The sequence below is a fragment of the Antechinus flavipes genome, chromosome 3, assembly GCF_016432865.1.
Source record: "Antechinus flavipes isolate AdamAnt ecotype Samford, QLD, Australia chromosome 3, AdamAnt_v2, whole genome shotgun sequence".
Taxonomy (NCBI): domain Eukaryota; kingdom Metazoa; phylum Chordata; class Mammalia; order Dasyuromorphia; family Dasyuridae; genus Antechinus; species Antechinus flavipes.
In genome coordinates this window covers 321118924-321134169 of record NC_067400.1, presented here as the reverse complement: position 1 = coordinate 321134169, position 15246 = coordinate 321118924, and the positions used below count along the sequence as shown (strand labels likewise).

At 36.4% G+C, this 15246-nt stretch overlaps 1 protein-coding gene across 1 annotated transcript; it reads left to right on the top strand.

Annotated features, from left to right (window-relative positions):
• Nucleotides 1–1024: 1024 nt before the first annotated feature.
• On the top strand, nucleotides 1025–14913 carry LOC127554164 (mucin-13-like). The gene is made up of 6 exons (XM_051985469.1): nucleotides 1025–1133; nucleotides 3960–4409; nucleotides 6295–6417; nucleotides 8129–8232; nucleotides 13685–13743; nucleotides 14751–14913. The coding sequence occupies exons 1-6, from the start codon at nucleotides 1085–1087 to the stop codon at nucleotides 14896–14898; spliced, it is 933 nt and encodes a 310-aa protein (XP_051841429.1). The 5' UTR covers nucleotides 1025–1084; the 3' UTR covers nucleotides 14899–14913.
• Nucleotides 14914–15246: the final 333 nt, after the last annotated feature.

The following is a 15246-nucleotide window of genomic DNA, read 5'->3' as shown; positions in this document are numbered from 1 at the left end:
GTTGTGAGCTAACCAATTGGTCTATTCTAAACTCATGATACTCTATTTACCACCCCTGTGCTTTTTAAAATAGCTTTCACCCATGCCTGAAATCTACTCTTTTCTTACATCCACCTCATTTCTTTAAAAAGGCAACTCAAATACCAAATTCTTCATGTAGCCTTCTCTTCTCTTCCCTCACTGCTAGAATCTCCTGTATTACCTTATATGTAATTACGTGGTTTATAGATATGTTTACAAAAAAAATATATGTTTGCATGTACTTATTACTTCTATATTTATGTTGTATATATTTTTATATGTACTTCTTGTTATAGAATGTTCATTGTGAACAAATTATTTTATTCATTATAATTATTATCTTCAGCACCTGGCACATAGCACATATAAACACTTGATTGATTGATTGATTGATAATTTTAAGGGTTTCAGAGCACCTAGTCCCTACTGTAAATAACTTTGGCATTTTCTAACTTTGCTATCACCATATCACCCATGATATGGATGAGAAGCTGGACCTTGAGGATTTGTTGTTACTATTATTGTATCATATTATTATTTTATTCTTGGTAGCTCCACTTTACTTGGCATATAATAGGTATTCAATAAATGCTTGTTGACTTATTGAAATTCTAATAATTTATAATTATGATATTAATATTCCAGTCTCTGATGCTTCATTGCACTACCAAGATACATGTTTGTATATGTGTATTTATTAACTTTCTGCTATATATATTTTATTTATATTCCTTTTTATAGAATTATAAAATCTAAATAACTTCTCTTGGCCATGATTTCTCATTTTAAAGGAATATAATGATATCTAAAACTTCTAACTTCTTGAAGCTGAGTTATTTGATGCAATTGGTCCTTTGAACTCTGAGTAGGAAAGGTGTGAACTCAGTACAAGTAATTCAAGTGTAATTTTGTGCTCAGTGGCTAAACACTAATCATAAATTGCCTTTTGCAAATTTGACGTCAGTTAACTACCAGACTTTGGACCTATACAGTCATGTAAAAGAAAAGGAAGATTGAGAGAAGTATCATTTCCTCTTAGAACTGCTAAGGGAAAGCATCCAAAATGAAAGCCTTCTTTTTACTTTCCTGCCTGCTCCTTTTCATGGCTTCTGGTAAGAAACTTCATTTTTTCTTTAAGGGCTTTTAGCCATTTATTGGAAATGGTTTAAATAGCTTTGGTTGACATTGGTAGTCCAGAGGAACTGAGAGCAGCTTAATATGGCAGATAGGAATTGAGTTCTAGAGAAGAAGTGTAATATTTGTCATCCCGGACTCTAATAGAATATTTCAATCTGTGACAAAGAGGTTTATTCAAGGTGGTGGCAGAATTGGTTTATTTTTTAATCTAGAATTATGGAATTTAGCAAAGTAGGAATTGTCATGGAAACTGTTCAAAGCAAATAGTTGAAAAGTCCCTTCCATGCTTTTAGTAATTAACCAATATATTCTTGAATGTATTATATTATTATAATTATTATATTATTATATTATTGAAAGTATTATATTCTTGAATGATGTTCCTTGAATTCTTTGAATGATAATAACAACAGAACTCTTGTTAATATAGTATTTTAAGATTATGGAATATTGTGTAAAGATTGTTTTTTTCTCTTTTGCCCATAAGCAAATTGAAACTCAGGTTGTGACTTGCCATATGGTGGCCAAATAATAATGATAATGATAATAGTTTATAGCCCATTAAGGTCTTCAAAGTGTTTTTTATATGTTACCTCATTTGATTCTCATAATCAGTCCCGGACCAATTTATCTTTGTGACCTTGGGCAAATTATTTTTCTTGACTCTCTTGGTCTACGTTTTCTCATTCTTAGAATAAAAGAGTGGGATCTATAGGGTCTTTAAGTTCTATATTCTAGGATCCTTTTTTTTTTTTTCTGGACCGCTAGGTCATGAGAAAGCACTATTATTATCCATGTCCTGCATGGATATTATTATCCCTCAACTTTACAGATGATGAAACTGAGGCTTACCAAAACTGAATAACTTTTTTCATGATCATATAACTAATAGGTATCTGAGGCAGGACTTAAATTCAGATTTTCCTGATTTTAAATCCAGTTCTCTGTCTGCCATGCCACCTGATATATAATTACTAAGTGTCAGAGATTATTTTCCTGACAGCTCTAGTAAACTTCTGGCTCAGTAATAATCAGAGTGAGCCCTCATTATAATAGGTAAAAACTCTCCTCCCTAAATTACATGCGGATTCTACACTATACATTAGGTATAATCAATCTCACTTTTCATAGGCCAAAAGGAACAGTGTTCTCAGAGACAGCTCATTCCCTTAAAACAATGTAATAAAGGAAAGGAATTACTGATTGTTGTAAAGTTAAAATTTTTAAGGTTTATGGGGAAGTTTGATAATATATTAATGGTAAAGCAGAAATACATTGACATCATAAAGAGTATGCTTATCTTAATGTGAAAATATGTATAGAAGATTGTGTAATATATATTGGATTACTTGCTATCTAGAGGAGGGAAGTGGAGGAAAGAAGGCAGAAAATTTTGGAACACAAGTTTTTCTTTTAAGATTTTTGCATCAATATTCATTAGGGAAATTTTCTTTCTGTTTTCATCCTACATGATTTAGTTATCAGTACTAATGTGTCATAAAAGGAATGAACATAAGGTTTTTCAAGGGGGAATGTTGAAAACTAGCTTTGCATGTATTTTGAAAAAAAAAAACTACTTAAGAAAAGTATGCTTATCTTCTTGTTGAATGAGGCAGGCATAATTGTAATGTAAATTAGTCATGCTAGTGTTTCATTTAGCTAACTTGAATAGAAAGCCTGGGTGTAGGTGGAGTTATGAAAAGTTTGAAATAAGGGGATATGGGTTTGAATATCACCTCTGCTTTTCAGTCTTAAATCCTATAATTGATTCAGGGAAATATAGAAATTGTTTCAAAGAAACAAGAAATTTAACAAGTTGTGAAAAGAACTAGCACCTGTTTTAGAAAAGCTAGAGAGTAGAGTAGAATGTATGATTGCAAGGAATGGACATAGAAAAAAGTCTTTTAAACTGAAAGATGGATGGGAATGTTTAACAATTTGGAGGAGCTGGTGGGCTGGGAGAGCCTAGATGGTTGAAATTGGTTGAACATGACATCAGAGAATATAATCACTTTTGAACTCAAGATTAAGTTATGAACAATCCACAAAGTATTTCTTCTGTGACTTAGAGATCCAGAAAAAAAAAAAAAGATTATAGAATATAGAGTCCAAAGACCCTAGAGATCCCACCCTTTTATTCTACAAATTCGAAATCAAAGGTGAAAAAAGATTGCTCAAGATAAATAACAATGATAAATTGGGCCAGACTCTAGGAGCAAAGCCAGAACTAGGAAATGAAACCCACAATACTTGTCATAGCCTGAAGCCTAAGGTAGTTAAACTGCGCCAAGTCTGCCAAACCGCCTTCCAGCCTAAGTATTCTGGACTATGGGTTTGTAAGTTATATCTTAAAATTCATTTTGTATTCTAAGGCCTACCTCTGTGGTAGGAGTGGGGAATCTTTTTTCTGCCAATAGCCATTTGAATATTTAGAATATCATATGACATGGGATTCACTGGCACAGCCCCGCCCAGCATGGTGTATCCTTAGGAGAGAAGGTGCGGCAAAGCAGAATTGAAGCATCTCAGAAGGAACACTAGATGCACAAAGGTAGCGTCCCCCAGAGGTTCCCACCTGTGCGGGGCATTCAGAACTCGCATCAGACTACTGGCACGTGGCACCCGGTCAGGGAAGGAGTCAAGCCCCTGTCCCTTCGCACTTCAGAAAAATGGGTTTGTCTCAGGAGTTCATGAGGAGCAGAGATCTTTTGTATAAGTTCAGTTTAACTGGGGTCTAATAATGTGTATTAACCTTCGTTGTCTATCTTTTGCATTCAAATTTGCCATTTCTGTCCTATTAGGAGTTGATCAGACCAAGTCTCAACAGACCTCAAGCCCAACAGGCTCAACAATGTCTGCTGACCCCCTGACACTCTCTCAGAGCAGTAGTCAGAGCACCCCCACAATGGAAACCCCCACGACATTCCCTCAGAGAACGAGTCAAGCCACGAGCGCCTCCACAATGGAAACCCCGAAGACAACCACTCAGGGAGGGAGTCCACCTACCAAAGCCTCCACAACGGAACCCCCCACGACAACCACTCAGGGCGGGAGTCCACCTACCAAAGCCTCCACAACGGAATCCCCCACGACAACCACTCAGGGCGGGAATCAAACCACCAATGCCTCCACAACGGAATCCCCCACGACAACCATTCAGGGCGGGAATCAAACCACCAATGTCTCCACAACGCAACTCCCCACGACAACCACTCAGGGCGGGAATCAAACCACTGCACCACCGCCTTCTGGTAATAATCCCCACAACATTGAAGGAAATTATCCTCTCCATCCTTGTCAACATCCGAGGATAGTTTTTGAGCAGCCACCCAAACCCTTGCTGAAGTTGTGGAGAGCATTCCAGAGAACAAAATTTGCTCGACTCTAGAAATTTCTCTAAAGGATAAAAATAGCAGATACTAATAGTAAATGGAAAAAATCAAAGAGGATACTTCCATCGTCTGTCCACTAATCCCTCATTAGCTTTCTTGTTCCCTCACTTCCTCTAGGGGTCACCTCTTTGCATAAGCTTCTTTAAACTGTCAGCCCCCTTTGATGAGTCTCAGGAGCAGAAAGGCCTATCTGCTCACAGGAAATGAACATTTATGGGCATATATTTTGAAGAGGAAGAGAAAAAAAGCCATTAAGTGCATATTTACAACATACCAGGCTCAGTTCTTAATTTTACTAATATTATCTCATGGGATCCTCCCAGTAACTTTGTGATGTAAGTGCTATGAGCCCCATTTTGCAGATGAGAAAAATGAGGGCAGTCAGATTTTGTGACTAGCCCAGGGTCAGATAGCTAAAAGTAATCATCTGAGGCTGGATTTGAGATTAGCCCGAAGAGGTTATAATGAGGAGAAAGGAAAGCATCTCTCTGTCCTTGCCTTGCCCCTATCCCTACCCCACAGCTTTCTCTTTGAGCATGGGGCCTTCAGTTTTGGAGAAGTCCTGAATAGGCCCAGCAGGCTCTCAAGTCCAAGACTCACCAAACCTAGGGCCTGGACTACTACTGTCACCTTGTGCTGACAGGTCACAGGCTACACTGAGATTTGGGTTTAGGGGGAAACCTGTAATTTTCAGTAGTACCAGGGACAGAACCATTGTCCCTGGCACACTCTTTGGAGACAGCCCCATCTCAAGTGCCTTTCTAAATCTAGTTGTTTTTCATTTTTTTTCAGTCTTGCTTGACTCTTTGTGATCCCATTTGGGATTTTCTTGGTAAATATACTGCAGTGGTTTGCCATTTCCTTCTCCATCTCATTTTACAGATGATCTAACAGACAAGCAGGGTTATGTGCTACTAAGTATCTGAGGTCACATTTGAATCCAGTCTTCCTGACTCTATCCACTGTGCCTCCTTATGGCCCTGAAGTTCAGCAACCAGGGTGCTAATTCTGGCTCATTAACTGATTTGCTGGGTGACCTGGGCACATCACCTACCGCCTCTGAGCCATCCTTCTAAAGGTTTAGTGGGGCTTGTCCAGAGAGCTAGGGCAGAAGAGAGATGCCTGGAAACCAGGACTTAGAGTGATTTCAGGAGTCATTTAGTGCAATCAATTTATTTTCCAGAAGAGGCAGTCAAGGCCCAAAGAAGTCAAGCAGATTTTCAAATGATACACAGTGCTACCTCAGAACAGTAAAGACTAGTGCTCAGTCCTTTCCATTTTATTGTGATGTAATGCTTTGGGATCACTTTGGAGTAGTCCCACCTACCTTCTCTCCAATAGGATTAGAGCTAGAAAGAATTTAGATGCTCTCTAATCCAAACTGCTCCTATTACAGTTGAGGAATCTGAATCTGTGATAAGTGTGTTGGTTGTCCAGGGTCCTACAGCCACCAAGTATCTGAGACAGAATTCAAAATGAAGCATTCTAACACCCAACCCAATGGGCTATCCCTTGGCCCGCCTGGACAGCTCTATAGTGCTTTCCTTACACTTGTTTATTTCAGGGCCCAGAGGACTGAATTATTAGACTCTCATGGATTTAGAGTTAGAAATTACTACAAAAGTCAGCTAAAGAATAGATTCTAATCCAATCTCCTTATTGTATAGTTGAGGAAAATGAAGCCTGAAGAGATATGACTTGACTTTATATTTTAAATGTAGATCTTTTCCATTTTCTACCCTAGTTCCTGATGAGCCTTGTACAAAGATGAGGTGTTACAGTACTGCTCAGTGTATAAATCTGAAAAATGAATCCTTTTGCCTGTGTCCAGAAGGGTATTACTATAAGGACCAAGAGTGCAACCCAGGTATGTTGTAGTCCATCCTATCAGTCTTTGATAAACCAAATCTTATTAAAAAGAAGCTTTCTCTCTCTCTCTCTCTCTCTCTCTCTCTCTCTCTCTCTCTCTCTGATCCTCTGATTTAACCAGTGTAGTGATCTTAGCAACTTTTCCAGGGCATGAAGTTCAGTGATTTTTATCCATCATCACATAGCTAGTATGTGTCAAAGGCAAGATTTGAACCTTGGTCTTCTTGTATTAGAGAAAACTTCACTTTCTCTAGCATACTTATGCTGCTGTCTCCTAGTCCCTCAACCATTGGAGCAAAAAATAATTCATGAAAGTAATTATGGGAAACTATAAGTAGCACCTTATGTTACTGAGTTAACAGTACTTCTTTTAACTAAACAGCTGGACCAGGGTCCAAGACAAAATAATATTTTATTTAACATTAGAGATAAGTAGCTCTCTGCCACAAATCAAAATAACTAAACATTTATATTGTATTAATTTGCCTTAACAGATTTCTTTTTTTTAAAAGTAAGAATCCAAGGAAATTTTCCCTTGAAACTGGAGCAGATTATAATTGATAGATTGTAGAGCTAGAAGGAAACTTGGAGACTACTGAATTCAACCAGATGAGGTAACTGAGGCACAAAGAAAAGAATGATTGCCCAAGATTTCAGGGCTACTTAGTGACAGTATTGGGTTTGGAATTCAAACCCCCTGACTCCTAGTCTCTCAGGTGTTCCATAATACAACTCTCCGTTGGCCTAGTGTACACCTCTCTGTTAAACTAGAGTTTGGGTGTCTTCTTAGTATGCTTTAGTAACTGTTACTGACACCTGCCTCTTCATGATCTTCTTTGGCATTTTCTTGGCAAAAATGCTGGAGTGATTTACTATTTCCTTCTCCAGCTCATTTTACCGATGAGCAAACTGAGATAAACAGGGTTAAGTGACTTATCCAGGATCACTGCATAATTTTCCAAGGCCAGAGTTGAACTCAGGGAGATAAGCCTTCTTGACTCTAGGCCCTGTACTCTATTCACTAGATAGAAAGTCTCACTTTGCTGCCCTTGTAAGATAAAATGGGTGGGTTCAAAGAATAAATCCAAGTATTGTGCTAGATCTTTGAGGAAGAAGAAATCACTTTCCTTTGGGGATTTGAAGAGGGGGTTGGGATTTGTGAAATCATAATGATTCATGGGGGTGACCCTTAAAGTGGACCTAAAAAAAGGTAGAGGCTTCAGTAGAGTGACCCAAGAATAGGAGGAGCCCCTTTCAGGCATAAGAACGAAATGGATGAGAGCAGTACAAAAGAAAACTATCATCCAGGACAATTTGCCCATAACGGAGTATGTGAAAGGAAGTAAGCATCAAAGAATAAGGTAGGAAATTGATTGTGGAAACCCTCACATGTCAAGATGAGGAATTCATACTTTATTCCACAGGCAATGAGTGAGTCACTGAAAATTTCTGGGTATACTTTTGGTATGATCATTGCATTAGGATGGTGATTTCGGATGGCAGTATAAAGGATGGTTTAGAGGGAAAAAACTGAATTCCAAAAGACTAATTAGGGAGCCATGATAAAATTTTAATTCCTTTTTAGCCTGACAGTTCTTCAGAGACTTAAAGAACCCTATCATGTTCTCCTCTAGTTTTCTCTTCTGTAGGTTAAGAAGACTAAAAACTCTTTATCTGAGTAATATGTCATCTATACCTTTTATTTTCAGGAAAAACATTTCCTGGGATATTGAATATAGGATGGGACATATCAGACTTGGATGACCCAAAGTCTCAAAATTATCAGAATTTACATCTCAAAGTACAAAGTTTTGTAAGTTCTTTCTGATTCTTCACAAATATTCTTAGAGGTCTTTGCTTGAATTTTGCCCTTGTGATGATACTAATAATAATATCTCTCAATTTTATCTGGTCTTTTAAGGATTTCAAAGCAATCTAATATATAGGTCTCATTTGATACTTACAATAGCCCTTTGGGCCAGGTGTTATTATTCAAATGAAGAACTTGAGACCCAGAGATATTGTGACCTTGCTCACAGTCACATAGCTATTATCTGTGATGAAAGATGGATTCTCTGGACTCCAGCCTAGCACTTTATCATTCTCTTGCTGCTTTGTGAAAAACAAAGTCCAATTGAGAAAATCATTTTAAAAATGGATACAGGAACTCTTAGATGATGTTTTAAAAATTGAATGACTTGATTGCTAACAGATAGCAAAAAGAAAAATGACCCCCCCAAAAAAATCCATACCACATGCATTATATTTAAGTTTTAAAAAGTTGTCATTTTCCATTTCTGGCTTCATTGTAACTCATCTTGAATGGAATGGAATTTGAATTCTTATCTACTTACATAAGCACAAGAGGAATTTTTTTCCTGAATTGGTTATGGTTTCATTCTATAAGGATGATTGTTGTTGTTCTTCATCCTCAAAGAAGATCATGACATCAGGGATGCCATGACATGCAAGTGGTGAATTGGGTTTAAGTGAGGGAGGTGTGGGCGAAGCCACCTGCCTCACTTTTCCCTCAGAGCCATCTGAGTCCAGTGGCAGGATATAGATCAGGAGACTGGAGATGGCCCTGGATACAATGGGAGACCTTGAGAATCATTGTTTAGTGGAAAGACTGATCTGGAGTTAAGAACTTTCCAAGGTATTTTTCAACCCTTACTGCTAATTTGATGAAATGTACTTTTTTTTTTTTTTTGGAGGCATTTAGAGGTAAGTAACTTGCCCAGGGTCACACAGCTACTAAGTGTCTGAGGCCAGATTTTAACCCAGATCTTCTTTACTCTAAGCCTCATACTCTATCCACTGCATCATCTGGCTTCCCCGATATAATACTCTTCATTAAGAATATTCATTAAGGATCCAAGATCTTCCAATATAAACTCACTAAATGGTGACTTAGAATTAATTGCAAACCAATCCTTTTAAGCTAGTATTTATTGAGTTATGTTTTCTAGAACATGCCACATTACCAAAAAGAAGGCTACTAAAATGTTGTATTTAATTAATTAATTTAATAAGCATTTGTTGAGTGCTGAATAGTATTTACCATGATAAGGGTAGTATGTTTCACTTTGTTTCTTGAGGGTATTATCACTTTTCTAGGCACAAGGTTCACAATCAAGGAGCTGTCCTTTATTTTTCACTCTCCCTTCTCTGAAAGTATACTGGTAAATGTTTTAACAATCAGCTTTGGGCCACATTTTAAAATTTCATCTACATTATTAACATTTCTCTATCCTTTTCTTAAATCTAAACAATCAGCAACATGATAAACCAAGACCTGATTTGTAGTTCTTACTAATTTCTGAGACATAAACGTCGTCACTGAAAATGAACAATCTCTTGAGCCCATTTGAAATGGCTCTAATACATCCCTGTCTTTATCCTAGATAGCTAATCAATTATCAAATCTTTTAATTTCCACCTCTGCAATACCTTTTGCATCTGTCTCTTTCTTTCAATTCACAATCGTTCACCTCACTCTTTTAGGCTTCTATCACCTCTCACTTGGACTACTACAATAGTCTCTTAATTGATCTCCCTCTCTGACTCAGTTCCCCTCACCTGCAATCCAGTTTTCACACAGCTACAAGCTGTATTGGCAAAAATGCAAGTTAGACTAGGTCATTCCCCCATTTAATAAATTCCAGGCACTCTCTTTAGGCTCTAGAATCAAATAGAAATTCCTTTATTTGGCATTTAAAATCCTTCACGATCTGTCCTTAACCTATTTTTTTCTGGCATTAGTATACTTCATTTCCCTTTACACACTAAAAAATTCAGCCAATTGGCCTCCTATTGTTCCCCAAATACAACCCTCCATTTCACACCCAACACTAGAAATATAACACCTCCTTGCCTTTGCCTTCAATTTCTCTCAGGCCCAGAATGTATTCCCTTTTTACCTCTACCTCCCAGACTCCCTATTTTCTTTTGAAATTCAAAACAAGTCCTACCTTCTATTTGAGGTCTTTTCTAACTCTCCATACAGACAACTGCTCAAAATCACCTTAAATTCACTTTGTTTATATTATGTATATATGTGTGTGTACATATATATGTATACAAAAGTGAAATGATCTCTACCTTACAGAGACAATGTGTGTATATTGTGTGTCTATGTATACATATATGCCTATGGGAAGGAAGCATTTCTTTTTTTTTAATCTCCAGGTCTTTGACATGCATCAAAGAATATGCATGATTTTATAGTCCTCTGGTTGTATTTCATATCTTTTGATCACTTATCAATTGGTGAATGGCTCATTTTTTTTTTTTTTTTACAAATTTGACTTGGTTCCTTATACATTTGAGAAATGAGGCCTTTATTAGAGAAACTTGCTTCAAAATTCTTTTTCCAAGGCCTCACCCTTTATATAGCATTAATGAATGCTTGCCAATTGAAGAAATAGAAAACTATGTTCACAAATTCCATGAGTTGGAATTTTTCACGGAAAAATACAATATCTAACCTGGGAACAATAAAAGAATCAATAAAAAGATGTGCATGGGCAAGTTGTTTGTCAATGAGAGAAGAGAGATAAAGAAAGAAAGAAAAAGAGAAAAAGAGACAGAAAAGAAGAAGAGAGAGAGAGTGAGAAAGCAAGAGAGAGAGAAAATATGGATATATTAGAACATAATTAGAGTAGGATAAAGTTAGTCAAGGGAAGGCTTCTTGAAGAAAATACATTTTTAGCACAGTTGAGCAGAAAGGAGATATTTTCTGTGTTAGGAACAGAACAAACAAAGATTTTTTAATTAAATATTTTAATTTTCCCCCTGTTATTTGCAAAACAATTTTTTACATTTGTTTTTAAAACTTTGAGTTCCATATTGTTTCTCTTTTTTCCCTACCCGCCCACCCATTAAGAAAGTACATGCAATATTATGCACAATGTTTCCATAAAACTCATGTTACAAAAGAAAACATAGATCTTTTTCTTCTACCTGCCACCCCAAAAAAAGCCTCAAGAAAAATAAATTAGTTAAAAAAGAGAGAAGAGAGAGAGAGAGAGAGAGAGAGAGAGAGAATATATGCTTCAGTCTGTATTCAGACACAATCAGTTCTTTCACTGTTATGGATAACATTTTTCAGTATAAGTTTTTCAGAGTAGTTGTAAATTATTGTATTGCTGAGAATGGCAAAATCACTTACAGCTGACAATCCCAGCTTTGTACACAATACAATACATTGTGTAATTACTTCATACAGATTACATTTTATTTTGCTTGAGTTCATGGAGGATTTTCTAGGCTTTTCTGAAAGCATCTTATCATTTCCCACAGAACAATAATATTCTATCATAATCATATACCACAGTTTACAGCCATTCCTCAATTAATGGGCATTCTCTCTCAATTTCCAATTTTTTTTTTTTGCCCTGAAAAAAGAGCTGCTATAAATATGTTTGTACATATAGGTCCTTTTTCTTTTTTTAAAAAAAATCTCTTTTACAATTCATGCCTAATAGTGGTATTGTTAAGTCAAAGGATATGCATGATTTTATAGTAGTCTAGTCATATTTCATATCTTTTGATCACTTATCAATTGGTGAATGGCTCATTTTTTAAAAATAAATTTGACTTGGTTCCTTATACCTTTGAGAAATGAGGCCTTTATTAGAGAAACTTGCTTCAAAATTCTTTTCCCAATTATTATTGCTAACTGTATCCCCCCTCCGTTTATTCTATTCTCTCGTTCCTTTCATCTCGACTCTCCTCAAATGTTTTGCTACTGACCACTGTATACCCCAATATGGCCTTTCTTCCCTTCCCTGTTCTGATATTCCCTCTACCTCCCACTATCCTTCAGAGTAAGATAGATTTCTATATTCATATTGAGTATATATATTATTTTCTCTTTGACCCAATTTTGATGAGAGTAAAGTTCACTCATTCCCCCTTCCTCACCTTCTTCCCCTTCCAAAGTAAAAGCTTTTTCTTGCCTCTTTTATGACAGACAATTTATACTATTCTACCTCTCTCTTTACCATTCTCCCAGTCCCTCCTTATGTTTTTTTCCGAGTCATGTATTTGAAAATCAAATTTTCTATTCAGTTCTTATCTTTTAATCACAAATGAGGAGCAAAAGCTTTGAAACAAAGAAGTAATGGCCATGGTACCATTTTGGTTACTGTAAAAATGGTGAAAATAAAAGAAATTGGAACTTTAAATTGCAAATCAGACCTAGTGGTCAGGGGCCATGGCTGTGGGTTTAGAGAGCAGCCAACATATTAGATCCAGTCTTTTCTCCCACATCTCCTCTCCATGTATGCAATTCTTTAGCCAAAGGGACTATTAACCATTCCCCAGTCATGCCTTGTAATTCTCCCATTTCCATACCTTTGTTCACACTGTTCCTTTTGCCTGAGAGGCTTCCTCTGTGCCTGTACACAAATCTACATGCAAGTCACACATACATACCGATATACACATAATAGTGCACACCTCCTCATTTCTACCCACATCATAGTCAACCTTTAAATTCCAATTTAAATACAAACACCTCCATGAGATATTTTTCAATACTGAACATACAGCTCATTCAGGGAGCCAAGGATTCCTTTTTTTCTAATACTAAAAGTATTCTACCTGGAATTATAATTATCCATATACATTTGAGCTTTACTGTAACCCTGGGAAGTAGTTGCTATTATCTATATTTTACAGATGAAGAAACTGAGGCACAGACAGTTATGCAACTCTTGGGTAACTGAAACAATATTTGAACCCATTCTAACTTCAATTTAAGAACTCTATCCACTATCTCATGTTGGATAACAACAACAACAACAATAATAACTAGAACTTGCATAGTACTTGTTCTGTGCCAAGCACTGTCCTAAGTACTTACAAATATTATCTCAGATGATCCTTGCAATAACCCTGAGAGGTAGATGATGTTATTTATGTCCATTAGAAGTTGAGGAAAATGAGGCAAACAGGGATGGATGAAATCATCTATCCCAAGGCCAAATAGCTAGTAAGTGTCTGAGGCCAGATTTGAAAGTGGCTTTTTCTGACTCTGAGCCCCAGATTCTTCCCATTGTACTACTTGGTAAGACAGATTCATACTATTGAATAGAAGAGAAATAACAATAAAAGTGTTCTTTCAGGGGGGAAAACTTAATAAATATCTATATGCTGACAAATGATGTATAATTAGATTAATTTTCAAATTAATTTCTGTTGATAATTGAATTTCACTTTTATACAACTATAGTCATAATCAAAATTCTTCTCTTTTATAGTTTCAGTCTGCATTTAGCAATGATTCTACGTTTGGACAAACAGTAATTCTCAGCCTACAGTAAGTTAGGGGCTGCTTCTGTCTTAACTTTTCCCAAAGGACTGTGCTGCCTCATTTCTCTGTCATTCTTGCCATAAAACACCATTTTTACTCTTCCCTTGGTGCCACTGCCTGGATAGGGGGGAAGTAGGAAGAGCAGCATGGTTTTTAAAACTCCCAAAAAAGGGCCTGGATTTATTCTTTACAAATTTTCTGATTCAGGGCTTCCTGACAAAAGAAACAAAAATAATTTTTACATTATTGCCTTTCTTCTCTATTCTTCCTTAAAAACAAGTCTTTTTGTTGTTCTGTTTGTTTTACTCTCTATGACCCCATTTGAGGTTTTCTTGGTAAAGATACTGAAATGGTTTGCCATTTTCTTTTCCAGCTCATTTTATGAGGAATGAATGAGGTAGACTGGGTTAAGTGATCTAAACCAAGGTCAGACAGCTAGGAAGTAACTGAGGCTAGATTTGGGCTCATGAAATTGAGTCTTCCTGACTTTGGTCCCAGTACTTTGGACACTGGGACACTTCAGGCTTAGGAGTGATGGTACATGCCTGCTGGAAATTTTTTATAGTACTTTGAAGTTTGCATAGCACTTTACAAATATCTCATTTTGTCCTTTTAAGATTCCTGGGAGGTAGATATTATTGTTTTTCTCCATTTTCTAGTTAAGGAAACTGAAGCAACCATTAATTGACTTGCCTAGGGTCAAACAGCTAATTGTGTCTGAGGCTGGATTTGAACTCAAGTATCCCTAACTGCAAGTCCAATACTTTATCTACTGTGATACCTAATTGCTTCCCAAAGGATCACTGATTAACTCTGATTTTATTGGAAAGGCACATAGTTCCCTCCAGTGTAAGTTAGGTATTTCTATGTCTGACTAAATTAAAGAGTTTACAATTGCTTGAATAGAAAATTGAACTAGATTTCAGATTTGGGGGTAGTTAGTAATTTTCCCTAAGGGTCTTCAAATGTAATCTGTAATCCACTAGATATTTATCCTCTGCATTTCTTTCCAGAACAAGATCTAAAATGCGTAGCACAGAAAGAGTTGAAATAATGGTCACAAACTTATTTAACATAACTTCAAAGATAACAGAGAAGACAGTCAACGAGGCTATAATGAAGCAAGTAGGCCAACAAGAGGGTGTTTTTTTATCAAGGTAAGGCTAGTATAATTTCTTTAAAATTCATGGAAAGATCTGCCAATTTCAAGTTCAATTGAAAGCTGTTTACATGAAATGTGTAGATAAGCTTTTCAAAGTTTAATAACTAAATTCAATAAATTAGAATAAATAAATAAATAAAGCCCCATGTTTAATTTTAGCCAATCATCCTCTTTTCTTCTATTCTTTGAGTGCTAACAGTTGCCCACAAATAATTAAAATGACAAGTTGAATTTTTTATCTTTACTTCTTGTATCCATGTTCCCATTGGGATAGTGAAAAAGTAGCCAGGGGACAGGGAGAGAGAGAAGAAATGAGATGGCCATGCTCAGATCCGAGCAAAAAAATG